The sequence below is a fragment of the Lingula anatina genome, chromosome 1, assembly GCF_051362555.1.
Source record: "Lingula anatina isolate TDL-2025a chromosome 1, LinAna3.0, whole genome shotgun sequence".
In the NCBI taxonomy this organism is placed as follows: Eukaryota; Metazoa; Brachiopoda; class Lingulata; order Lingulida; family Lingulidae; genus Lingula; species Lingula anatina.
The window spans coordinates 27605331-27632534 of NC_141767.1; the positions used below are offsets into that span (position 1 = coordinate 27605331).

Genomic DNA, 27204 nt, shown 5'->3' on the forward strand with positions numbered 1-27204 from the left:
CTTGTTTTGCAATGTCAGCTAGTGAAATAGGACACTACTCGACATTTGTTATGCATGGTGGCCGTTAATATCCAATATTGTAAGTAAACACTTTTTCTCTTTATTCCTGTCGAGGATTCATAGCGTGCGCGGTGCCTCGTTTGTTAAAACGTCCATTGGGCAGTCTTCGTTGTCCTTTGACTCCCAACCGTGACGGAGACAAGCTAAGAGGGAAAACGTAGTGCATACAGTCACATGACTGATATATATTTATGAGTGAATACATATATATGTGTATTGCGCCTCTAGTGTACCGTCTGAAGTGGCACCGGGGACATAAGTACAATAATTGAAGCAAACTTAAGAAATTTACAGCGATGGAGACGACCATTCCTGCACCCCACGAAGTTTACTTTGGCCCCCCTTACGGAAGCCACGAGCAGTGGCAAAACAGAGCATACAACATTGTCGAGGAACACTTAGGAAAGGAAGATTTCGAGAGAAGATTAGCCAAACAGTTTCAGGTATTTTGTTTTTTACAAGATTTAGGTTAGGTGAGGTCTGTAACATTTTTACCGCGAATAGTACCGTGAATTGTACTCTTGAAGCACCTGTGCTTTATTTAAGAAATATCATATATCGTATGCACTGAGGTTTGACAGGTTCATGCTGGCGGTTGATGCCATAAGTATATGCCTTCCTCCGTGCTGAGATTATTATTTGTCATTATTCTTGTTGTCAAGCTTAACACGTGTAGTTTTTTTAAATGTAATTATGTGTTTGGCTTTGCACACTTTTGTCGCGAGGCAGTTGGGTACGTCGTATAGTTGTCTTTTGTCACAGTGGATATGTTCACTGCAATAAGAACAGGTTTTGCTTGATGTAGGCCTACCTTTGCAACATCAATGCTTCATTTACTAGTCGACCCAGGCGACATTCAGTGCACGCAGGCATTCGATACACATATACAAATTTAACAAAAAAAATCCAGCCAAGTATAAAGAACCATTTCGAGCTTTTCATAAGATTATAAGATACACTATTACAAATAGATAACAAGATGCCGAGGTCACTGCCTCCATAGAATTCTTTCCTCTGACATTTCAAGAATTATTAGAACGTGTCCTCTAGGTCAGCTAAGCAAATTTCACCAGCTTCTGTTTGTTCATCTGCCTTGTAACCTTGACAGTCATGGCGAGAAGATCATATATCGCATTTGCAGCAATTTCCCTTTAAACAATGATGCATAATGAACATAAAGAGATGTATTATAGTATTGAAAATATCAATTTACTGCATATCATAAGGCCGTCTATATGCCTATTATGGAAAATCGAGTGCTGTAAATAAGAGGAGTATATAGTCTGATCAAATACAAATCGGAAATTAAACCTAAATCCACATTGCAGTAAGCAGGGCCCGCATTAGCTTTATTTGAAGTCTCGTGAATATTTCACGATGACATCAGACGATAGGCCAAAAGTTTACGTTCTATCATGGCCATGCTGAAAATGATCAAATTTATGAACAAGAAATGTAACGTAAATGACAGATGTAGGCCCATTAGAAAGTTTTTTTTTTTTTTTAAATTATGAAGGCCTTTACAAAGCACGTTGAAGGTCAGTGCATGTACCATGCATGCAAGTAATTTACTTTGTAATTACTTTATAAAGTAATTTGCAAAATGTACCTGCCTTTTCACTTGAAATATGTTTTAAACCCCATCTAAAACTTGCCCCCTGTGCCATAAGGTTCTGTTGTACCTATTCACTTTTTGTTTTTAATATTAACAGAAAACAAAGCACAAGTTTTCTTCTGTTTATATATTACAATATGAATAATATATATATAAATAAAATTGTAGGACGGTTACAATACTCCGACTTGGTTGAGCGGTTTGAAGTTGTCATGGAAGTCTACCAAGATCAGGAACCTTTTTGGTCTAGATTCCATAAAGGGGAACGGATCATTCACCTATCATTCTAGCGTTGGAGGAGCGGGGTTCGCTGTTTTATCCGAGGTAAAAATCTGTGTGTTATGGAACTAAAACTCATTCTTTCCAAGGAATATCGAAAACAATTTAGCAACGTTATTTAAATTATTTCTAATGAAAAAACTAGTTTACATTTTTCTTTTTTTTTCCTTTCTACTACACAAAGAATCTCAATATACCAGAAAACGATTTCTTCAAACCGGGAAAAGTGTTCCCCATACGCATGCGCCATGCAAATCTGTTCACAGACGACGATGCAAGTTGCGACTTTCGCTTGGCAAGTTTGAAGTTTGCTGATGAGGACGGCGGAGGGCCTCTTGATTTGATTTTCTCAACAGGTCGAATGCCTTTATTCTACAACTTGGCCGAATTAGAAAAGCTGGACGGAGCTCTAGGAAAACAAGAGGACGGGTTTAGGAAATGGTTGTTTGAGCGTCCCATCAAGTGAGTTGATGCTAGATATCACTATACTTATCTTTTTTTCTGACGCTTTTTGGCGGTTTTTCATCACTTCGATATTATATCGTTTAGGGTAGATATATCGCCTTTCTGCTATATAGATTATCACAGAGTTATAAAAACATTTTGCTACTTCTATGATATTTATATTTTTTGAAATAATGCGGATCATTTTGCTCGTAAATTAGCATTTTTTATTTCACTTGATTTTCCTTGTGTGTTTGTGTGTGTGTGTGTGTGTGTGTCAGACTTTGTTTCAAGTGCCCATACCGTACACTTCTCCTGTCATTTTTTTTTTCATGTGCGTTATATACTTTCGTGTACTCCGTATCTTTCGCATGCAGTTATTGGGCAGCTGTGGACGGTATGAGACGCGCACCGACTTCATATTCATCCCAGGTTTATTACAACCACTTCACCTATCACATGACGTTTTCTGACGAAAGCACCGAATTGGTTCGGTTTCGACTGGTTCCCGCCGCGGATGTTTCAGAAAGTGGGCTTCTTAACGAACAGCAGCAAAAGCAAGCTTGGTAAGGTCGAATATTTCGATATTTAATCTATCGGCTTCACTCTTGTTAAAAATGTGAAATGTTATTATTTCAAACCATGTCCACCTACCTAAAACACCATAGGCTACAATGACCCGTTCATCATTTCACAAATTTGAATTTATCTTGAAATAAGAACATGGAATTATAATAAAAGACTAATGATTTTGTTGGTTGATGTATCTTCTAATTTGACGTTATCAAAATCATATTTTCAGCAAGCGTGATAAAAAAATCTTTAACCCCGAAGCCAAATCGATGATTTTAAAACCACTTTTCACCATTTCGAAACAAATAAAAATTGCTTTTCATAATTCCCATGATTCATTTTATTGAACATTGTATATTCAGGGTCAGAGAAAGACATTCAGATATTGGTAATCGTGAGAGCTACCTGAGTGAGGAATACGAGTCTCAGGTTGAGAAGCACGGTGCTGTGAGGTGGATTCTACAGGTAGTGGTCTAAACTTTTAATTCACAAACTAAGGAGAAGGCCCACAACTTGACATTCTGAAACATTCTGTATTATATGCAAAGATTTCGGCTCAGCTGATAATTACCTTGTACGTGCAACTGAAAGAAAATGAATGTGGCAAAATTTGCATAATGAAGCTGTTCAGTAGTTGGCTGTTCAGTTATAATATTGCTCAAGTAAAGTGATAACTGCATGTGATCTGCCTTTCAATTAAGAAGATTTAAGGTATACACTTATCTACTTGTAAGCAATGATTTAAGCTGGCCGTCATTCAGTCACCCACAACTCTCAATATGTGTACAGGTACAGCTACATGATGTGACCGAGCTTTCCGGCTACAACCCATGTGAGCTATGGGACCCCGTAACCCATCCATGGCGCAATGTGGCGGACGTCTTTGTAACAGGAATTCTCCCTGCTCAATTCACCGACAAGATGGACTTCAACATAGACAACAGGCCCGATATCCTCTCATTTCCTGAGGCGAAATCTGTTTTTGATTTCAAGTCCGCCAACAAAGCACTTCAAATTATGTATGAATGTCACCAGACACGGATGCAGCGTCGACAAGTTCTTCAAGACCCTGAGGAGAAAGTTTCCTCTTACGTTATCACGTTGGAGTCGGGACAACAGAGCCGTTCCGGTACCCTTTCGTCAGTACAGGTAACACTGCAAGGTACGTATGGTATAAAGACACCCTTTGCGCCATTGTAAATATATCATCTCAGGCATATTGCAGGGCCGAGTCGAATCGGTACGCCAAGTTTTTTAAAGCGGTGCCCAGCCCGTAGTTGCTTACAAAAAGCTTCCCTTTCCAGGTAAAACCAGACGCACAGGCCGACACACACTCAGCAACGTTTACCTGACGTCAGGACTTCATGTGCACCTTGTCAAAGACCGGTCGATAGGCAACTTGATTGCAATACAAGTTGACATCCGTCATCGGTTGTCCAGTGATTGGTACCTCAACCGACTTTTAGTGACTTGCTTGGAAAGGAACGAAACTTACGTTTTTCCTTGCTTTGCTTGGTTCACTGACGATAACAAAACCATGGTTCTAAGACCAGATCCGGCAGGTAAGGTATATCTTTTAAGAATACACTAATATCACGTAGAAAGATACACACACACACACACTGACAGTATACAAGTACTCTTCATCAAGATGCGATAAAGAACCATGTGGCCCCTGAACCATTGGCAACCATTGAATTTCATTTTGGGTTAATATTGGTGTTTTCATGAAATTTTCTCTTTTTTAGTGTCTCTGCCTCAGATGGAACAATACACCAAGCTTGCGGTAGTGCGCAAGTGGGAGCTTCAGAAGAAGAAAGAGCAGTATCGCTGGGCAGATTCAAAGACCGTGGTCAAAACTCAGGTGGGAAATCTAATGTCAATATTGCATGACTTCTAAATGTATTAGTTGGAAGAAACATATTTTTTAATTGTTGTTATTATTCTCATGACAACTACGTTACCTTTGCCAGTTTTTTCGTGGGAAAGAAGGAAGAAGCTGCAAAGAATACGAATGTGTTCTTTGCGGTAAAGAAAAGCGACATTTATCCTATTGGAAATGGTGGAGGGATATATGAATGACATAAAAAGTTTACTTTAATCAAGTTTATGTCGCTCAGGTTGAAGGGCACAATGAAGACAACCTCCCAGGGCGGATCGCTGTGAAAGAAATGAAACATCTACCTAGAGATGCCCAAATACCTGAGGAACGCATAAAACACTTCTGGCACAACCTGAACGCTGGGTTCCTCAACCTCCAACTGGGGCGCCTGGCATCTCTGATTAGTGAATGGAAGCACACTGACGACTTTAAAACCATGGTGAATAGGCTTTTGGAGAAGACCGATACCATGGACTATGTTATGGAGCATTGGACTGAAGATAAAGAATTTGGGCGGCAGATGTTGGATGGAACGTATCCAACCCTCATTCGTCGGTTGGCAAGTCTTCCACCTAACTTCGTTGTGCCAGATGACGCTCTTGTTGGTGTACTTGATAGGGGACGCACTTTGGGAGAAGAAATCCAGGTGAAATGTTAATTGGGTCACGATTGTACTTATCACATACACAGTTGATGTTTCGTTTAAGAAAGAAAGTTAAAACTGAGATGTCAGTATGTTTACAAAATACTAAAACTCAAAGCAATACTCGTTTCTATAAGTTTTCAAACTTACACAATTTATATTTCATCCAGGAAGGGACTATCTTCATGGTGGAGTATCCAGACCTGCAAACAGTGCTGCGTTATCCAGACCGTTACGTAGCAGAAGCCACCTGCCTCCTGTACGTACGCTCTGACGGAGCTTTGGTTCCAATCGCAATACGTCTTATACAGTCCTCCGACAGCCATGAGCAGATTTGGACCCCTAACGACAGCCCGATGGACTGGCTGTGTGCCAAAATTTGGGTGAAGTGCGCCCACTACCAGTACCATCAAATTGTTGGCAGGATGATGTGCAGGTTAATGTTGGAACCAATTGCGGTGGCACTGAACCGTTGCTTGTCTGTGGCTCACCCCGTGTATCAGCTACTGCAGTCCCATCTTAAGACCGCCATTGGAATCAATGTGATGGATCGCCAGGTCTTTGGAGCGGGGTACAATGAATTTCTAGCAATTGCTGCCGGGGGACACATCGCCCTGTTGAAGAAAACCTACAAGAAATTCACCTTCAAGATTTTGAACCTGCCGCTGGATCTGGAGACCCGTGGTGTTGACGACCCAGCAGCTCTACCCAATTATCACTACCGCGACGATGCCTTGGCCCTCTGGCAGGTAATCCGGCAGTTTGTAGAAAAGATGATCTCACTTTTCTACCACTGCGACTCAGACGTCGCTGGGGATGAAGAAATCCAAGCTTGGATCGACGAATGCCATTCTAAGGGATTCCTCAACTGGGAAGAGAACATCGACCACGGGTTTCCAGACAAGATCAGTAGCTTGGAAGGGTTATCTGAGATACTGACCAGTGTGATCTTTACGGCAACTGGTCAGTACGCAGCTCTCAATTATTCACAGTATGATTACAATACGTTTGCTCCCAATATGCCTTCCACAATGAACAGACCACCACCTAAAGAAAAGGGTGTCGTCACCATGAAGTCGATCGTAGAAATGTTGCCAACCAGACGACAGACCGCGTTCTCCATTGCTGTTGCGTACGCGATGTCTCGGCACGAAGGGGGCGAAGTGAGTGTCAATCGTCTACTGGTACCAATTCGTGTGATCGTTTATAATAAAACGAAAGTAGCTGTTTTTAACGGTGTAGATATTGCATGACGATGGCTAATCATAAATTGATAAGACTCAAAATTACGTTTTATTAGCTCAATGTTGACGAAAACATAAATGAAGATTCCTTCACGTCCAGACTTATTACCTTTTACACGTAATTGGCCTTATTCCCCATATTTTTAAACAACAGTTACAATTTTTGTGTTTATGATTGTTTTTTTTTCTTCTTAAAATACTAGGTGCTGCTTGGGAATTATCCAGAGTACAGTTTCACCGAGCCTGGGCCGAGAAAGGCAGTGGACAATTTCCAGGGGGATTTGAAGAAGTTATCCAGTGCTATTCATGTACGCAACAGAAAACTTGCGGTTCCGTATCGCACTCTCTTGCCTGAGAAAATCCCCCATTTCATTGCCATATGATGAGTCTAAGGCCGTTTTGTATAACTTCATACTCGGAGCCCCGAGGTTTCATGAGGTTTAAGAGGCGGTTCTCCTCCTTATTCTTCCCAACGTCACTTTAATGACCTAGCGCACGTGATGTGTGTGACAGTTCAGAATGAGCAAGATAAATACACAGATTCCAACGCTCCAACTACACTTTATCAAGTTTAGATGCCTAGTACTGGAACTTTTTTAACCTACGGTGATACGAATGATATTCAAGGGTTTCAAAAACCCACGTCAGCAAGTTTATACAACTTTGCTCAATATATTTTGTATATTTATATGGCGAAGGGTTTGTAAAAGTAGCAGCAGTAGCGGGGAAGGTGCACATGCTTTTAGCTTTTAGGGGACTGGTGATGGTTTTTTTCATCCTTTTAAGTCTGTTCGAGGGAGACCTACTTTTCCTTTTAAATAGAGAAAATACCAGCCCCTGCCAAAATAATGTCTACTAAGTGCGCCACAATAAAAAAATCCAATGTGTAAAAAAGCAATTATTTACTGGTCAATAGGGTGATGGTTTAAGTAGCGAGTAATTGTTAAATAATTCTTGAAAATGTGTTTGTACCAAACTGTATCCTACCGAAGACATTTCAAACTTACTGTATTAAGTTTTGCTTTTTATTTGCTTCTACAAAACATTATACAGCATTATGCTGCAGCAATAAACAAATTGTACAACATGCAGTACGTTCTCTATAACCACATGAACTATGCTAACTTCACTTTTTTTTATACAAAATTGAAACTGAGACAGATATTGACGATGAAATAACTGTTGCTTTGAACAATAAGTGTATCATTAATATAAAGTGATATACGTCTTCCAGTGCCTTTCTCCACATTCTACATTAAGCTACCTATTCAACATGGCACATTTAAGGTAAAGCTCACAGAGCTTGCCATTATGTAAATGCTTTTTATAACTTCATATGTACAACTACACAAGTGAACTACAATATCAGCAACAAGTGAGCTTTTTATATTATTTTACAATGTATGTATTATTCATCAGATGATTAAAAACAAGATGATTCAAATCTTTTAACTCTTGTGTTATTCTATAACAATTGCTGCAAATTTGTCAGTGTGAAAATTCACCCAAAGAGATGTTTATATTGCTTTTAAATGTTCTTTATTCTCCACCACTGACTTTCACGTGCATTTAAATTATCTATATACAATATTGTCAGAAAATACTCATATATTTAAAAAAATGAAAATCTGTGAACACATTCTTCTACAAAATTATGAAGCTTGTTAATATACTCCCTGCGAATCAAATAATCATGTTACACAAACACCAGAAATAACTTACATTCAATGCAAGCATAATTATTTGGTAAATTCACCTCTTAATTACAGTTTCATTCTGAAAAGATGACATTTACAGCTTGAAAAGGTGTGATAAAAACCTAGCAAGATCAGAGAATTGCTTTAACCTATTAATGTTACATGCACATTTACGAACAGACAATAAAAAATTATATCTTGTTTATGTTTTTTTTAACACTTATTCATCATATGTATTAGTCTTAAGGCTGTAAACATGGTGAAGAACTTTTCAGCAAATCAAGTGTTTAAAAATGTGCTGACATTTAAGGCAAATCTAGATTAGGATTACAGAAGTACAGGCCACTTTTCATTTTTACCACCAAAGAATTTTAGTAAACCATATGTAATGATCACAATTTTTATGAGCATGTTATGACAGCACAGGTCAGCAAATGCATACTCACCGAAATAATTGTTTCTACTGCTCATCTTATTTAAAATTATACCTGACAAACCTGAAGTATCTAAATTAGCTTTTTCTTGTGTCTTAAGTTCCAGTGTTATGCTGGTCTGTGTTGTTGTTTTTACCATATAAGAGCATGCCTGTAGTATTATATGTTTCAAAACTTCTATTCATACCTGAGAAAAGCACATGGCTGCCATCAAGCACCATTCAGCAATTTAAAATGATAGAAGTCTGAATCTTAGACCTCAGTTCTTTACAGTTCAAAAATTACAAAGCTGATCCTAAGAGTTTACAATTCAATTCATCCTGTCTTAAAACAATTTACAAACCTTGTAAACATAATTTTCATGGAGATCAATGCCCATATCCACATTTGCAGTGCCATGGGCACCTTATCAAAGCAATAACAAAGTGTATATAATATATATATTCATACTAAAAATTATAATAAACAATAACAAAAATTTAACCTTATGTATCATCTTTCTTCCTTCTTGTATATTGAACCATAATAAATATATAATCAGGCATTAAGTGAGGCAGATGTTCTATCTACAAAATTCCATGCAATAGAACACCCAATTCACAAGAATAAGTTTGAAATAAATATGTAAATTCTCAATGGTTTATTTTGAAATTGAGCGAAGAATCAGTTCTGTTGCTACAGCATTTGGCAAACTCTAAACCACTGTGCAGAAACGACCCTCTCTATAATCAAAATGCAAGGTCTGCCATGCTGTAGAACTCACTTGTCTTCTCCACTTGTCAAAAACTAACACACTCTACAGACAGTGCATATGAAAACTCTAAAAGTGTTCAGATGCCCATCTGAGACAAATGCTTAACACCAACGTGGAAGTCAGAAAACATGCTAACATGCCAAGTGTTAAAGTTCTGCTGACCACATATCAACTCCGCCGGACAGGTCACATTATTTGTATGGATGACTCCAGATTCCTTAAAGCTGTCTTCTATGATGAACTACAGCAAGAAAAAGAAAGGTCTGACTGCCAATGCTTCGCTACAAAGACTGCATTAAATGTCACTTGTCAACTGCCAATTTTATCAATTCCTGGGAGAAAGAAGTTAAAAACTGTCCTATCTGGGCTATTGAACAATGTTTAGAGAGAGAGAGAAACAGTTCAATACAGTAACGGTGAAGTACATGGGCCTACTGCTGACAGTGGCAAGACCACTTAACATCCCTTCCATGCCAAGACCGTGGAAGATCCTGTGCTGTCCACATTGGGCTCATCCCCATGTTGCAGTTGAAATACTCTTAATGAGTGACAGCCAATGATAACGATGATGAAAACTTTGTACACAAATAGCACCCAAGTATCTCTGGCCTGGCAATACATTATTGCTTCATAACATTAAAGCTTTTATATGATCTTCCTGTTTCAATTTCAATCATTATAGAGTTCTGGGACGCCGAAATATAATACTTTCCCCTTTGTTATATCAACATGCCTAAGCTTGGTTCAGCTTTTTCATTCCCGATGAAACTTTTGTCTTATTAACAGTTTTAAGTACCAGCTTTATGGAAGGAGTCTCAGCCTGGTTTCTTGCCAACTGCAGCTTGTGCCTGCTCTGGTACACGGGAGGGGTCTGACAGTATGGATGTTGATGTACTCAGCTGGCGCAATGAGTTCAGAACACCTGAGGAGATATACACAGCAGAGGTAAATTTGCAGTGAAATATTTCGTTATAGCAGTTTCAAGCCTTATTTGATACAAAAAAGTTAAAAATGACTTTCACTATGTGATTTTTAAAAAGCATTCATTACTCATGGTGAAAAAGGATATTTTCAAATAAGCCAATAAAACATAAACAAATTTCTGTATAACTACTTATATTGACTACCCACCTGGTCTGAGAGCTACCAGTGAACAGTGCTGGTCAAGCCAAGCCAACACAGTCCGACACAGTTCCTCAGCACTGGCTGTGGACACCATGTTATTGTAGGAGTCAAACAATGGGCGGATTATTGTACTGAACTGAACACTATGGTTAAGGGTATATCAGATTAGACAATACTACACTTTCATTTTCTTTATTTTATAACAATACTAGTCAGTAATTTGTGTAAATATTACTTCTAGTGTTAATATCTTAACCATAAAAGACATTCGGCCTAACGCAAACATTCTAGAACCAACATTCTAGAACTGACAAATATGCACAGACTTATTTCTAAGGTTATAACAATGAAGTAATTTAATACAATACTCCCAAGGATACAATCCAAAATTTCCAGTTCTGAAGTGTTCTACTGCGCACGTATTCATCAAACATTTCCCTCATCTGGTCAGCTCTCTGCCTTGTGACGGGGGCTCCAGTTGCTGGTAGCTGGGACTGGCACGTGCTGGAATTGAACAAATAAGTTCATCTTTATGGGACTGACAGAAAGGAATAGACAATCATGAATTTAGTATTTAACAAGTAAGCTGATGTCATGTTGACGGAGAGGTTGCAATCAGTAGCATTCATTCTTATTTTAAAGAAAAATTGCAAATACTTCCTTATGCAGCAGTTTACCAGTTCTTTACATGAATCAATTTGAAATGGGAATCCTTACTTGATAGCAGAGTTGAGGGATTCAATTTCCTGCCTCAGGATTTCTGCCTCATCTTGCATCTGCTTTCTGTCAGATTTCAACTTTTTACAGTACTCAGCAGCTGAAATTGTGTCTTCAGTGTAAGTCACAAGCTTATCTTTATTGAACAACAACCATATATGTGCCTATTTTACATAAGGAGTTAAAATGCTAACCCGAATGTTAAGGTTATTGCTGCTCTTAATTTTTCCTTGGCCATCTACTCTGCTAAAATGTGGTTCTCCTGTGAGATGCCACCCTCGCCACCTGGTGGCATCAGTGTGAACCAGTTTATGGTATATATCCCAAAGCATTTGGATTTAAAACTAATGTCAGTTTAACTACTCATACAAAGACTAAATTTAACACTTACTCTTCTGCAGCATCTGTGCCTTGCTTATTTTAGCATTTGGGTTCTGTATGAGTGCAGGAATTAGGGTATGCAAGACATCGAATCCACCCTGCTCAAATACAAAGACAAAGAAAACAGATCAAGTGTTAGTTTTTGCTGTGAACAAGCTATAAAATCAATACAATACCTGATATCTGATATTTTTTCCAGAAAATAAGTAAATGCCATTGGAAAATGTTGTCTTCAAATCATGAATGCCTCACCTTTATATTCCCCCGTCTTTTTTGTTCTGCTGAAATATGGGACACTCTCCTATGTTCCTTGTACTGCTGGCGTTCATCCTCATTCTTAGGTCTGAATGCCTTACCCGGGGACTAATGATAAATAATAATGATTTTTTAAAAAATTCATTCAAACATTTACAGCATTGAGGTAAATTTACATGCCATCCCTTCATATTTGGCACTCTTTTCAATTCACTAAAATAAAAATATTTTGTTTTGTGTTCATCATTATATTCAGGTACTATAGATTTTGAACTCACCGGCACATCTGAGTCAGGACTAGCTGAAGCAGTCAGGTAACCAGGTGGGGAATCTGCATCTATTAGGGAGAAAATAAAGGGTTCTTTAAATAACCTGCAAATTGCATAAATCTTCTATCAATCTAAATCATATATATGTAGAGTTGTTTTTATCAATTTCAAAATATATCAACCTAGAATGATTAACACAATTGACAATATATTGTCAGGACTACACTGTTTAAAAGCACAACAGCTAAATTACTACAACCAGAACCCAAGGATATTTTCAAACCCTTCATAATGGCTATTTTTCATGTAATTTTTCTACTCAGTATTTTCTACTTACTGTATTTATATTCTGGGGAGTTAGATAATGCTGTGTAATCTCCAGATGACAAACTAGAACCAGGTAAGGAGGTCACAGTGCCCAGCAGGGGATTCTTCTGAAGGCTTAGAGGGCTACTCATACTGCTGTTTTCCAGACTAGCAACCTAAGATCAAAGAAACTCAAGTTGAACTATCTATTGTCATGACAAAATGTAGCATAATTTGAAAGCGACAACTGACAAAATGTAGCATAATTTGAAAGCGACAACTAACACTTACTGTGTTATCAGAGCTTTCACAAGGAATTAAAATGACCAGCTGTCTGACAAAATCTTGATGTTCATATATCGTTTCACCTGTTTTAAATATAGACACAATACTTATAGATCAATCAGTGATTATGGCCAAGGCAGCTCTTTAAACAATCTTTGGAAATGCAGACATAATGGGCCACTCTACAAAACAGATGTTGTGTGAAATATACCTACAAAACTACTGCTTATCTATAGATCTACAAAGGCCCAATTAAAACTGGAGATCTTAGTTAAACCGGATGTGCATGTGCCCATTCCTATACTCACTGCAGCAATCATAGACATGCTATTTGTGGTGACGGCGGTGGTGGACACCGGTGGTGCAGGTCTTATGGGTGTGAACATCTTCCCTCCGCAAGATGCAGGGGTCTCTGTCTTCATGGTGATGTTGGCACCAGGATAAGTCCCTGAAATGTCCCCTTGGGTAAATAAATGACATGAAAATGTTGATGTTAGTACAAACATGCAAAGTGGAGTAAACATCTAAAATTAGAGTCTTAATATCATGCAGATTTTGAAATAGCTCTTGAACCAGAGAATATGGCATCATTGTGGAGTTTTTTGTTTGAAATTTTATGAAATAAATGTTCAAAAAAAAAAAAATTTTTTTTTTTTGGGGGGGGGGAGGGAGAATAGAAGTGGGTGAATCTAGAGATTTCTTACATGAAGAAGATAACTACAAATTCATTTAGCTACACTTCCCCATTTTTGTTTTCTATCAATACACCCCTGCAGACTAACTGCTTCCTTCAGATAGTTTAGAGGATTCTGTAATGCACTAGGAATGAGTCTGAGTTGAATTTTCAACACTTTCACCAAATTCCAAACTAGTTCACTTCCTGTTATTCATTCAGTCTACCAATCAGCCAGTCAGTCAGAACTCTATATCCCCAAGCACATTTTTCAAATCATTAAAAAAGTGTCCTAAACCAATCTTTTGCCATCATAAAAATGGGAGTATGGCATTTGATTAGGTGATGAGTTTTCTTTTCATTATTTTTCATTAATTGAGAAATTTCTTTTCATTTGAGTAATTCTTTTCATTATTATGTATACAAATGAAATTGAGTCTTCAGTCATGTAATGGTTTGCTATCACAGAAATTGTTTATCATGGAACAAAGTACTCTCTCTCTGTGCTGTAATTATACATGCAGGCAGACAATTAAAAGGGTTGTGCTAATTAATTTTCTTAGATAGAAAACTTAATTATAACCAAAATTTTTGATGATTCACCTAAGGTAGGTCATTAGCCAAAGGAAAAAGCCACTTATAGATACATTCAAGATAGCAAATTAGAAATCAGACACTGCAGTAAACAGCAAAGAAAGAATATAATATTACAAAACATAAATAAGGAACAAAAGAACAAATGAATCAATAAAGGAAAAATGATTCTCTTTTGACAAACATCAGGTTCCTCAACAACAAAAAATAGGAAACAATCACATGAAAAAATCAGAAAGAACAATAAGTTTTGTTCTTTGACATCACATAATATCTTGCATAATAACTAGACTACTGTCATCTAACAGACAATACCTGTTGTTAAGAGCTGTGCCAGAAATGTATTCTGCTGTGTAATGGAGGTTCCAGAGGGCTGCGTTGTCATGGCAATAGTAGCTGCAGGTGGGACAGTCGGAGCTGGGACAATAGTTCTTGGTTTAGCACGATTAAAAGTTGGTTTTCCCTAAAAAATAATCCAACATTTTGTGCTCTTGGTGTCTGGGTTATTCAAAGAAATCGGTGTTTTTTGGGGTTTTTTTTGTTTTTTTTAACTATACAAGTTGACTGCTATTTTATTTCATATTACCAAATCTTTTAACATATTTATACTGAAAACAAAATCCTTGATTCACAACAGTACAGCAAATTTGAGTCAACTGCTAAAACTTTTCTTAATTGACAAAAGAAAACATGAAATAACATAGCCACTTTTCACCATATTTCTTTTTGATCTGCTTCATGCATTTGTGTAAAATAATGTCATTTTGATGACTGAGCTTGCCATAAATGAAAGAAAAACCAGTCTGTTGATGATATAATTCGTGTAAAAAGTATCCACAAAAATGATCTTTCTTCTTTCATATTTAAAATGCATTTTTTTTTTCATTTCAAGGCTCTTTTCTTGGAAAAGCTAGTAACAAGAACTTGGGGTATAAGTAAATGCACTTTTAAATGCCATATGTAAATTTTCAGCCATTGAAAGCCCCATTATATGCTCTTTTAATGGTGCCACTAAATGGATAGATCTAGGATGTTGATTCATACCTTTGGCACAACAAAGTCTCCATCTTTTTTGGCAACAGGCTGCTGCTGTGGCTTTTGGTGTTGCTGGCTTGCAAAAGTAACAGTTGCACTGGCTTTCTTGGTTTTGGCTGGTTTCTGTGAATTTAAAATGCTCTGAGCAGATACTGGTGGCTTCTGCACAACACGAGTCTGTATCTTGTTGATAGGTAATTTTCCAGTTGGTTGGGTATCATTCAACTTTACCAGAAAACTTCGCAGGGGCTGTTGCTGTGTTTGTTGTTGTACTTGTTGCTGCTGACCGAGTCGTTCAGAATGCACCGAAATTGGAAGGCTGCTATCCAGATCATTTTGCAAATTAGTGGTTCTATAATTCACCTTGGCCTTTGTATTGTCATTCTGACTTGCCACTGTTTGAATCTGTTGCAAGTTTGCTGCTGCCTGGTTATCATATTGCAATTGTAAATTTACACCAACATTATCCAACCCAATGTCTCTCTGCTGCTGCTGCTGTGAAAAAGATGGTGTTAAAATAGTCACGTTCCCAGTTAAGGACAGTCCCTGGTCTTGCAATTGCAATTGTTGCTGCTGGTTAAGTGTCTGTGATGTCTGCTCCAGAGCTGTCAACAGACTCATGTCATCTGTCATTGGCATTCCGTCACCTTCTGGGACTGGCTGACTGAACATCTGCCCAGAGAAATAGAAAAGATGCACTTAGTTTATCATTACTCTGTACATCTCTGATCATTTGTCAATTGAAAGATATTTCAAATGCTACCATTTCTTCAAAAAACAAAGTATCAGTGTAATTTTCGTCACTTGTAAGCAATTTCTGAAGAACACACTTCAAACTTCACTTAAGTATTTATATCATACAACACCTAGGTAAAGGCACAACTACAGTTCATATGACAAGAACTTCAATCATATCAATTTTCTTACTAGCAACCTAATAGAAGTTATATCAAACTGGACAAAATGAGTGTATATTATTTTCTTGAAGCTTGACCTAAGACTGTCATTCACCTGGTTTCTGAGAACACCTGCTGCACTGTTCATGTCAATAGTGGGCAGTGGTGACTGGGATGTGGTCAAGTTAGGGCTGGACATTGGCTTATGCAGGGACGTGATGATGTCTGTAATATAGAAAACCATTTAAAATAGTGACAGAATTATGAAGTCTTTTAAATAGATGAATAACAAACAAAAAATAAAGAAAAAAAAACTCAACAAATACTGTGTCAACACAGATGTGAAGTATTTTGAATATTTACCCAACCAAAAAATGTTGCCAAAATAGTAATACTCAGTTTTATATAAATGACATGGTACTTTTCTCCTGTGATATAAGTTGTTTCCAGAGTTCAATGCTAGATACACTACCTTGTAAAGGCTCCAAGGTGTCCATGAAATCTTCCAATGCTGGCTGCAACTGTATCAAACCAGGCTGGATGAAGTCAGCATTTCCCAGCAATCCTGGAAAAATGACATGAAGAATGCTTTCTTTTTGTTTTACATGCTAGAAAATAAAAATGCTTGATAAACCTGCATTGAGTTGCCATATTTTGCTGACATATAAAACAGAAAATTGCCCTTTAAGCAATGCCTATTATTAATTAAACTTTTCACCATGGTTTGGTAAAAAAAATTACTTGAAAGAATGAAGTAATATCTTTTTATACTTCCGATGACTTTTTTTGCAACGCCTTACCCATTTCTTTTGGATTTGGGAAAGCAAAGGGCATGTTAAGGCTAGAAAATAAGGTATCCGTGAAGTCCATATAGAAGTCATCATCATTCATCTGGGGTGACCTGGGGGGCTGCAGAGTGTTGGCAAAACGGAATGAATCTTGTTCTGCCACGCGTTGCAGGAGGTCAGCATGAGAAGGCTAAAATATATCAAATGAGTACTTTTAATTTAGACTTCTGTTTTTCCTCTTCATAATTCATTTTCTTTTCCTATAGGCACATTGTCTGTATAATAATTTAAGGTGGTTGTTTACTGCTGATTCAGCATGATTATGAAGTAACCCATTTGTTATAATTTCCCCACTTGGTAGCTGCAGTTGAATAATATTCTGTTAATGAGGCATACCACAATAAGAAAAACACAGACAAGTCTTACTGATTATTTTAAAGATAAAGAGCTATGAATAAATGTACCAAGCTAGGGTCAGGACATCCCCTTTTTATATGACTCCAATCTACATATAGAATTGATATTGTGAAATAAATCATGCTATGGTATTAAAATTTATAATTAAGTCTTTCAGATAAATCAGAAATAAAGCCTCTTCTCTTACCAAATGTATGTCTGATGTTGGTGGCCTGCATTTGAGGCGGTGCTTGTAGAAAACACGCCATTTTTTGTATTCTGCTGTTACAACTTCTAACTTCCTTTTCCAGTACTTGCCTTCCAGCACAACTGCCTGTTCAAATAAAATAAAAGAAAATCAAATATTATCTACCATAAAGTTTATGAACACTTTTTTATTTTCTTCAAAACTACCAGTCCTGTGGTGATGCAATTTTTTTCTTGTAATAAATCTTCAAAAGAGAGAAAAACAGCAATAAAAAGCACTAAATAAAGTCTAAACCACAAAGATAATTCATGGTTAACCAGTCTACCCAAGGTCACAAACTGCCATGCCTGTTTATGTACTACTTCCGAATCAGAGACCCGTGAGTCAACTCCTGATGTAAGTAGTCATCTTTTCTTCTTTACCTTAATCTCAGAAGGGAGACATGTCACTTGCAGGTATGATAAAAAGGGCTTTTAAGGTCACAAGTGCACGCAAGTCAGCCAGAGTGCTATCTATTACACACACACATATATTGGCCTAGGAACAGGTGCCCCTTAAAGGGATGCATACGAGTCTGTTTTTCAGTTTTGTCATGGCTAGAAGACCTGTACCACATGTGTCGCCTTCAAGCACACACTTCATTCATATGCCCTCCGAAATGTTTACAAAATCAACCCAAATGCTGTCAAAACCAGTCTGTGTTCCAAAGTAGGGACCTGATAACTTTTACAACCTGTTATTTCCTTACAAGTGAAATTATTTACCAATTAAAAGGCATGAGATGATTTTTAAATAGGCAAACAAGTTTTGGGTATTCACAAATACCAATTGCCAAAATGATTCAAGAGTGACTTCTTCATATATCCATATGCACATTATGTATTGACCATTAAATATTAAAGTCATAATAACTCTTCGTTTTGGCCAAAAATTGGATTTTCCTGGAAAAAACGGCAATTTTCCCGTACTTACCAATGGCCAACGACCCCATTCCTGCATTCAAAGTTAATCCAGGGTTTTTTTTCCTAAACGTACGGTTTTTTGTTAAAATCTCTTAAGAGATTTTAACTGACGGAGCTCTCTCTGACATTGCAAAGTCACTGGTGACCTACTTAAAACCGCGGGAAAAGCAGACAACAACAACACTATATAAGATTCATGAGATATATTCGTCTTTTTGTTAAAAATGCATTTATATCCACAATGTGTGCCATTCTGGGCTTTTCGTTATCCGACGCACTGTACAAAAACTCGCAACTTACGTCTGAGGGTGTCCCGCCATGTTATTTTGGTCTCGAATGAACGTGAGAATCCGCGTGACACCATTACGTCATTAGCAACGAATGCACTTGTCGACCGGAAAAAAGGGATCGAAAGCCCTATTGACAAGCACAGATTTTAGTTTTCCTACAATAACGGCCGTTTTAGTGGTAAAATACAATAGAATATATTTCCATGCGTTGTTTACAATGTATTTCATGCGGATTTTTGAATCTCAAAGGAAGAGTTATTATTGCTTTAAAACTGGTATATAAATGCAGTATAATATATTTTTTCAGCTCCATTTTCTATCTGGTTCTTTGTATCTTATGAGTTACTGAATCAGCTCAAAATGTACAATGAAAGAAATGTTTATTCTAAAATATGCCTTCAGCTTTACCATTACTAGTGGAGAGAGACTTGACTTATGGTCTTTCCTTTGATTATAGTGTAAATTACCTGTTCATTTTCAAAACAATGAACGTACACATCCGTAAATATTAACTAAGAAGTTGTTAGCTGATGGTTGTCATATCTGTGCTGCTCATTAATTCTATTTGTGCAGTTGATATTAAAATGAAGCAAATTATGTCTATGACAAGTCCTTAGCTAAAGAATTGTGTCCATGCACGGCAATATGTGAAGGACTACAACTGAGTCGATATCTCTCTAATTACTACAGTTCACAGGCCATACATATAAAATAGCATAATGTCTGTATTATATACACATCAAACAGCACTGATCTAATTCAAAGATCTGGTAGCAACCATATCTGATATGGTCATCAACAAGTACTGTAGACTAAATTTACAAAATCATACAGGGGAAACCCCTGACATGTGACCTCAGTTCCATTCAGAGTTACTCAGTGGACCAAGCTGTCCCATAATGGCTGAAGATCAAGTAACTGATCTGGTATCTCCAAGGACATACAGGTTATGACTTATGTCCAGTAACTCTTTTCAAACACAGCAACAAAGGAATTTATCTGCCTAAGTTCAGTGAGCAATGTGTATAAGGGCTTGAATGATACTATGACTGAAACAGATCTCAGATGAGTTAACTTTAGAAATGCAGCTGTCCCACTAGATACAAAAAATGGTAACGAGTTGAAATTTTAACAATAATCACCAAGCTGAATAAATATCATAAAACACACACACACACACACACACACACACACACACACACACACACACACACACACACACAACAGGCTGGCCCTCACATTAGTGCTGTAAAGATGTCCAAAGCTAATGGAAGAAAACAACATGGCTGCATTCATATCACAGTTGATCCGCAGATCAAACATGACCGACCCTCTTGAAAACTAGCCCCATAATCCCTGTGGGGAATCTATTCAGTGACTATTGGGGGGATAATGTGGTTAGCTTTCAAGTGGGTCCCCAAATTTGATCCATAGATCTGTTAGAGCTCTTTCAGAACAGGGGAGTAACAGATGTGCGGGTCAAATATGAATGCTGGTTGAGTAATCCTCGCAGGAAATCTATTCAGTGTCTAATCCTGAATTAAGCGACAAGCTTTTAGTGGGTCCCCATATTTGATCTGTGGATCTGTTAGTCCCCTGTTCTGAATGGTCTCTAAGGCTTCGTTCACATGCAATGTCTATTTTCTAAATTCTATTTTCTATTCGCGGTATGTCTTATGATCACGGTCTGTGCCCTGAATATCCCGCGGCGTAATTACTGGCTTACTATAAGTAACTGGCTCGCGCTGCCAGTAATTACGCGGCGGGATATTCAGGGCACAGACCGTGATAACAAGATACTGCGAATAGAAAATAGATTTTTAGAAAATAGACTTTCCATGTGAATGAAGCCTTAGTCTTGGGACCAACTCTGTTGTGAATGCTCTCTATGAGTTTACCTCTGGCCTTATGTGGGTATCATCTGATACAGGAGTGGCAAACTGGCAGACCACTGGGAACTGACCCTTTACATCTGAAAAGAAAAATAAAATATTTTCAATCACTAGTACAGATCATTGTACCAAGAGGTGGACAGTAAAGTGTTGCCAGCTAAGCTGACAAAATAACATCTGTCTGACAGCAAAAAGAAGGGAAAAAATTAGTCATTACCTTGACTGGTTGACTACACAAAAGAATAATCCTTATGAAACCATACTTGACTTTTGCAGTATTGATAAAAATCATTAGTTTTCATGAAAATACTAAAGATGCCAAACAAAATAAAGTAATATTCAGAACTTCTTTCTTGTTATCTACTAGTTAATGTTTTTGCTCACTGCCATTTACAATGACGAAACTGAAAAAGAACTGAGAAATGTCAACCTGCCTCCATAGGCCAGACTGGTGTTATATAGCAACCTGTCTGCTGTACTTTGGACCCAGTTTGGACCCGTTTGTTTACTTTAGCAAATAGTCAGAGTGAACTGGACAGGTAGACTAAGAGTTTGACAAATAACCCTGATCAATTTTCAAAGGAAGAAATTTACCATGACATATCACAAACTGCACAATTTTCAATGACAAGAAACTGACTTCATTCACATGATAATTTATTTCTCTTATCTACTTGCAACTGAAGTTAAGCACAACTGGGATGAATCAAAATGAATTTAGATTTGGAAAAAAATCTACCCTGAAAGTGTGAATTAATAATTCATCTATATCAGTTACAGTAATTTGTAAATGTATTTTAAGCTTTTGCTTTTTCATGTTGGGTTTAGCTGGCTTTTGTGTTAGCCGCTAAGTGAGCCTTGTGTGTGACAGGTTGAGGTGAAAACTGTTTATCATGTTTGGTAACCTGCTTCGGGAAGTGTTATGGTCACTATGTAGATTCAAGCTCATCTTCTTACACGACAGTTTTCTACAGCTCATATACCTTAGGATAAGCAATCAAAATATCTACTGATTTACTTTTTTCTTGCAAAACTTTTTATAGGAGACAATTTAATTTTAGTGAAAAAAAAAACACTTTTTTTCTATTGAAAATATCAAAATTACACTTTGGAAAATTTTTATTAATTTCAAATATTCAAACATCTCAAACATCATGAAAAATTTCAATTGGAAACAATACTCACATTGCATATGCCATTCTCTCCAGATGATATTATTTAGTCTCAATTTATCTTTTAAACGTAGTTTCAGTCCACGGAAATTCTTGAATTTTGGTGAACACAGCTTTCCACTGTAAAACAAAAAAGAATATCTTATACTATAATAAAATTATAACAAACAAAAAGTTCTATTGCAATCACCATTTAAATCAAAAGAAGTACTTATGCTCTGATGTGAAAAATGTGAAAGGCAGGATATATAATAAATAACATAAATGCAAAGCTATATGCCTAAAGGAAATTTCACTCAAAATATTTTATTTTATTTAAGACTATAACATACTGACCCCCAATTTTATTTATTTATATCATTTTTACTAATAACAAAAGATACCAAAGCTATGGTTGTTAAAACAAACTTGTTTCTTAAATTCTGACTAACACAGCTTAATCCATTAGCATCTCACCAATAATGTGCACTCCAATAATCTCCTTCATGTGACAAAAAAGCCTCTTTGCTACAAGTCCCCATGATCATTAAAATTATGTAACAAATATGTTCAAATCCTTTGCATTATGACTTATGGAGCCATACCTTGAATTTTCAAGTTATAACTTATGAAGCCATACCTTGAATTTTCAAAATATGTTATATTAAATGCTGCACAATTTTTTTCTTTTGTCAAGTATAAGACATTACAAGAGCACATGATCAGCAAGTGATCACTGTAGCCTAGCACAGAGAAGGGGGGTCAGTCCTCAGAAAACATGACATACATTTTCAAAACCTCTGTGGCATCAATCAAGCAGCTGTTATAAATATTTTCTCTGGCACAATGAATGATAATGATCAGTAATGAGCATATGTAAGGGCAAAACGGTACTTTCTTTCGCTTTTAGCAAGTCTTAAACAGCTCCAGACATGACCTATATATTGGCTCAAGCTACTAATGATGAAAATCAGACTTGACCTATATATAGGCAGGACCAAAATAGATATTCACATGCACAGAGCGTGATCAGCTCTGCATTGCACTGTTTTTGTTGGCCCACACATATGATAACAACAGTCAACCTAGCAGGGCAAACACCTCGTTTAGGCCACATGTACCAGTGTGATGTATTTACAAAATTATTTGATTATTATGAATCAAGTCACTGTTGTTTGTGTGTTTATTTTTTCTTCCTTTTTTTTTTTTTTTTTTTTTGGGGGGGGGGAGGGGGGAGGGATAACAAGACAAACACCAGATATTGAGTGAAATAAAGTTTTACTAGTAGTTTGTCGCCTTTTCTTTTGAAAGAATGACACAACAAAGGCCAGTCAATGTCTAGGACAAACATTTACCAAAAATAAAAAGTTCCTCTGCACTTCATGCCCTGCATGGTCAGAAAAAAAACTTCAAAAATCTGAAAATGCAAAATTGATTTATATTTCTTTACAAACTGAATGTGAAAACTAATGGGGCAGATTAGTGAGCACCAATAAGACATGGGGAAATTGCCTGTCTGACATGTCATGGTCACTTGAAATACCAGTAGATCTGCAAATCTTTTGATTCCACAGGTCCTCTGGACTAGCATGGTTAAAGTAAAAATACAGCATGCAATAATAAATCGCACATAAACAAAAACTAGCAGAAAAATAGCCCAGAATTGGGAGGGCCTACATGCACAGAATTCTTGTAGTGCAGGCAACAGTCCTTTGCACCTTCAGTATTTAAGTTTTCACCTATGTGCGCTCAATGAGTGAGTTGACATACCTGCTACTACATTCTGACCTCCCCTGTTGAGGTCAAAGTTTATCTCCAGACATCCGTCCCAATAACAGTGCACAAGCACTGCAGATATAAATGCCATTGTTTCAAAAGGACAAGGCAAACACAGATTATGCATATGATTTCAACATTGGCGACTTTTAGTCATTTTTCTGCACATCACCAGGTCACACTCATGACAAATATATGCTCTGTCCACACAAATGGACAAAAATGATGACAATATGTACAGACACTGTTACTGTCAATACATTAAAATGTGATACTACATTTCTGAAATACATGAAAATGTGATACTACTTTTCTTAGTCTTTTTTATTCAATAAACAATAACTTCCTTTTTTATTCAATAAACAATAACTTCCTTTTTTATTCAATAAACAATAACTTCCTTTTTTATTCAATAAACAATAACTTCCTTTCAAGATTAGCTTTAAACTTCACTATTCAAGCCAAATATATGAGAGGTAAATGCTTCAGAAACCAAGCATTTCAACAAGTACAGGTTGCCAGTAAATAAGAATATCAGTTTAAATATAGAAAACAAATCTCACTTTTCAATTCATTTAATTTTTAAGTACAATTTGAACCAGCTGGTATTATAGATGGTCTGGCATAAAGCCAATCTTTTAGTGAAGGTTGTTTATATCACTACATGCCTTCAGCTAAAAATAGATCTGAAACTGGTAAACAAAGATCATTTGCGCTACCTCACTGATTTTTTCAAATCTATTTGTATTTTCTTAAATGAAGATCAAAACTGAGAAATGCACGAGTGCATTCATGGTACAGGTCCACTGATAACACTCTGATTTATAAATTCTACAAAGGACAGGCAATAATTACAAATATAACTCCCGAAAATTAAGTCTTTTTAGCTTTAGCTTACCTGTATAGTGTCAACAAGATGTGGTAAGTCTTGTTTGTCTACAGCTTCCAGTGTGACAGATCAAACCAGTCATTGCTCAAGTGCATAAATTATTATTCATTAATTACAATCACAAGAAAATGATGCAGATAGCTAGATGATGAAAAGTAAGGAAAAGTTCATATAAAAGAGTATGTACGGCTATTTTTTTTAATTTAATTTTATTTTTTACTAAAAAAAGCCTTGATTTCCAAGCTCAAAATTTCGGTGGATTCCTTAAACAACATTAGTCAGATATGGTGAACCTCAAAACACACTGAGTTGACCAATAAAAATCTCAGAAGACAAAGTTCGGAGTTTTTCAATACTACTGACTTCATTCAAAGTTACAAGAACATTATATTTCTTGAGTATTTAATCTATCTTAAATAAGAGTGTGGTTTACAGCTGTAATTTTTTTATATTCACAGCTCCAAAGTCAACTTTATATAGAAAGTTGAGAAGCCCTGCTTTCTGTCTCACTGTGGTTTTATTTACTCTAAAAATAAATAACAAATTGACAAGGGGGGTGAGTGACTTTACATTGCCACAAAAATGTTATAACTAAAAAAGCAAAAAAAAAAAAAAAAATTATTTCCCAGTAATTGCAAGGTTCAAATCATTTGAAATTGTCTAATTTAAAACCATCAGTTCATCCAGTACAGGCACCCTGAGCTTCAGAGCTAACTTGACACTAACATTTTCACTGTAGCCTATCTCCATCGTGTCAAGTAACCTCTGACCAGATTCGAGTGCCCCCGCTGCCCGCCAATCAAATTTAAAGCCCGCACTCAATGACTCATTAAACGATCTAGCCAATGAACGCGAACGAGTCAAAGCGCGCTTTGTTCAAATCCGGACCAATCAAAGATAAGGCTGAATATCAGGGACTTGCCGTAACCTGTGGGCAGCACGCAAAATACATCATCCCTCAGTAGATAATGATGCAGGGCATCATACTGCTCTGGTTTCAATTCCGATATACTCCATGCTTTCTTTGTGTACGGTTATGCACTCGGAACTACTCGGATGTTTCCGCACTCGACAATAACTATGTTGTTAGTATGGAGCTTGCGGAATCAGCCGAGGATTGCCGATTGACGATCAACCAATCAGCGTTTTCACCAAACTTTGGTGAAAAATTTTGAAACATGGATTCGATTGGCTTATATAAACTAGGTCAAACTATTTTCGTCAGAGGTTACTTGACACGATGGAGATAGGCTACAGTGAAAAGGTTAGTGTCAAGTTAGCTCTGAAGCTCAGGGTGAGTACAGGTAAACTGGCTATATAATACAAGTTGCAAGCTATACCCAGCCTAATTTCTATGCAATTATGTCTTTGAAAAAAACATTTATGCACACAACCAGGGCACTGGCAGTCAACTGTGAATCCTGAAGGTCATACTGACAGACAGTGCTGGATATATTCATGTTACACTGATAACAAGTGTTGTTTACAAAGTTGAACTTGATTCCTGGCACAAGCCAAGGATTAATTTTGCACAGAAGCTACATGCCAGTGATAAAATATTGGTCTGTTCAAAAACATTAACTTCTCCTGGGGGACTGCTGTAATAAAGGAGCTCCTGCTTCTAAGAAAGGAAAAAATTTTTTTGCAGAACCCCCCCCCCTTTAATTCTATAATTTTTAATACTAATTTTTGACATTTCTCAAAGTCAACACACAAATAAATTTTGAGAAAATATTGAATATCGCAAACTTGCATGGTTGGAGGTGGGGGGGGGGGGGGGGTACATTGCAAAAGTGCCAAAAAATAGCTCATTTACCATTCTTTATACAAGGCTAGTCTCATGATAACATAACATTTTTTTTCATCGGTTGGTTAAGATAATCTTCTTCAACTAAAGCAATTTTAAAATACATTGGCTAAAGCCTACTTAATCTTTTCAATTTTTAAACACTTAACACTTAACAGAGGAAAATAATTTATCCAGCATCAGAAGGCTAAGTATGGATGCGCTGTAGGTACCTCAGCTGGGAGCAATGATGGAATGATAGTCTTTTACCAGATGATCTTAGTTTTTCTTTGTATTTCTGTGCACATATCCAGACAGCACATATCACAAGGGTGGCTTGTATATCAAACAGATTGCATCATCTTATCATTAACTTGCCTCTGAGTGCTATCTATAGAGAGAACACGTTTACAGGAAAATGAAAAAAATACCAAACTTAAGATTTCCCAGAATGAGACATTTGGTTGCCAGGCTATATATCTACATACCTAACAATTTTTCTGTACTTTTCCAAATTAACCAGCAGCAGGCATAGAAAGATGAACTATTATGAACTACTACATTCAAAAATTTAAGAAGGCTGAAATGGGTAAAATATAAATCACTTGCCATACCAGACTCTCCCTCCCCCTTCTTTCCTTGATTAAACAGCAGGTATCTTAACAAATCAAACCCAAACAGACAAAATTGGTGATCGAAGATAATATTCACAAAATCAGGTCATTAGATTTGAAATTCATCATAACCTGAAATGACACCTTTTTGATCAGACTGCTCTTTCATATTAAATACATTGCTCACTGTAAGACTGCATTCCCAGAGATTTAGATCCATCCATCTGGATCAACCTAACTCCCTCAGGGTTCACGCTAAATTGCAGTCAGCCTAGCGTGCACCATAGTTAA

General features: G+C 36.9%; 2 protein-coding genes across 4 annotated transcripts in view; one reads left to right on the top strand and one right to left on the bottom strand.

Annotated features, from left to right (window-relative positions):
* On the top strand, positions 1-8184 carry LOC106157151 (allene oxide synthase-lipoxygenase protein). The gene is made up of 11 exons (XM_013532664.2): positions 1-503; positions 1844-1999; positions 2139-2416; positions 2776-2964; positions 3334-3436; positions 3761-4133; positions 4276-4533; positions 4720-4835; positions 5092-5499; positions 5667-6659; positions 6944-8184. The coding sequence occupies exons 1-11, from the start codon at positions 357-359 to the stop codon at positions 7121-7123; spliced, it is 3201 nt and encodes a 1066-aa protein (XP_013388118.2). The 5' UTR covers positions 1-356; the 3' UTR covers positions 7124-8184.
* Positions 7752-27204, bottom strand: part of LOC106157152 (carbohydrate-responsive element-binding protein) — a 22114-nt gene continuing 2661 nt past the window's right edge. Inside the window, exons 2-18 of one of the 3 annotated variants that reach the window (XM_086996075.1) lie at positions 21883-21989; positions 20704-20777; positions 17554-17679; positions 16962-17139; positions 16634-16726; positions 16277-16386; positions 15275-15937; positions 14546-14693; positions 13272-13411; positions 12710-12854; positions 12382-12440; positions 12101-12211; positions 11859-11949; positions 11468-11567; positions 11131-11254; positions 10757-10886; positions 7752-10547 (exon numbers count right to left, since the gene is read on the bottom strand). In XM_086996075.1, the coding sequence (XP_086852201.1) occupies positions 10441-10547; positions 10757-10886; positions 11131-11254; positions 11468-11567; positions 11859-11949; positions 12101-12211; positions 12382-12440; positions 12710-12854; positions 13272-13411; positions 14546-14693; positions 15275-15937; positions 16277-16386; positions 16634-16726; positions 16962-17139; positions 17554-17679; positions 20704-20777; positions 21883-21989 (2506 nt within the window). In that variant the 3' untranslated portion in view covers positions 7752-10440. Of the gene's footprint in view, positions 10548-10756; positions 10887-11130; positions 11255-11467; positions 11568-11858; positions 11950-12100; positions 12212-12381; positions 12441-12709; positions 12855-13271; positions 13424-14545; positions 14694-15274; positions 15938-16276; positions 16387-16633; positions 16727-16961; positions 17140-17553; positions 17680-20703; positions 20778-21882; positions 21990-27204 lie in introns of all 3 variants that reach the window. The other 2 variants (XM_086996071.1, XM_086996065.1) reach the window with 2 other exon arrangements.

Coding starts and splice junctions, on each gene's coding strand:
- LOC106157151 (XM_013532664.2), top strand. CDS start 357: ATGGAGACGACCATTCCTGCACCCCACGAAGTTTACTTTGGCCCCCCT. Junction 2,000..2,138: donor GGTTCGCTGTTTTATCCGAG/GTAAAAATCTGT, acceptor TACTACACAAAG/AATCTCAATATACCAGAAAA. Junction 5,500..5,666: donor CTTTGGGAGAAGAAATCCAG/GTGAAATGTTAA, acceptor TATTTCATCCAG/GAAGGGACTATCTTCATGGT.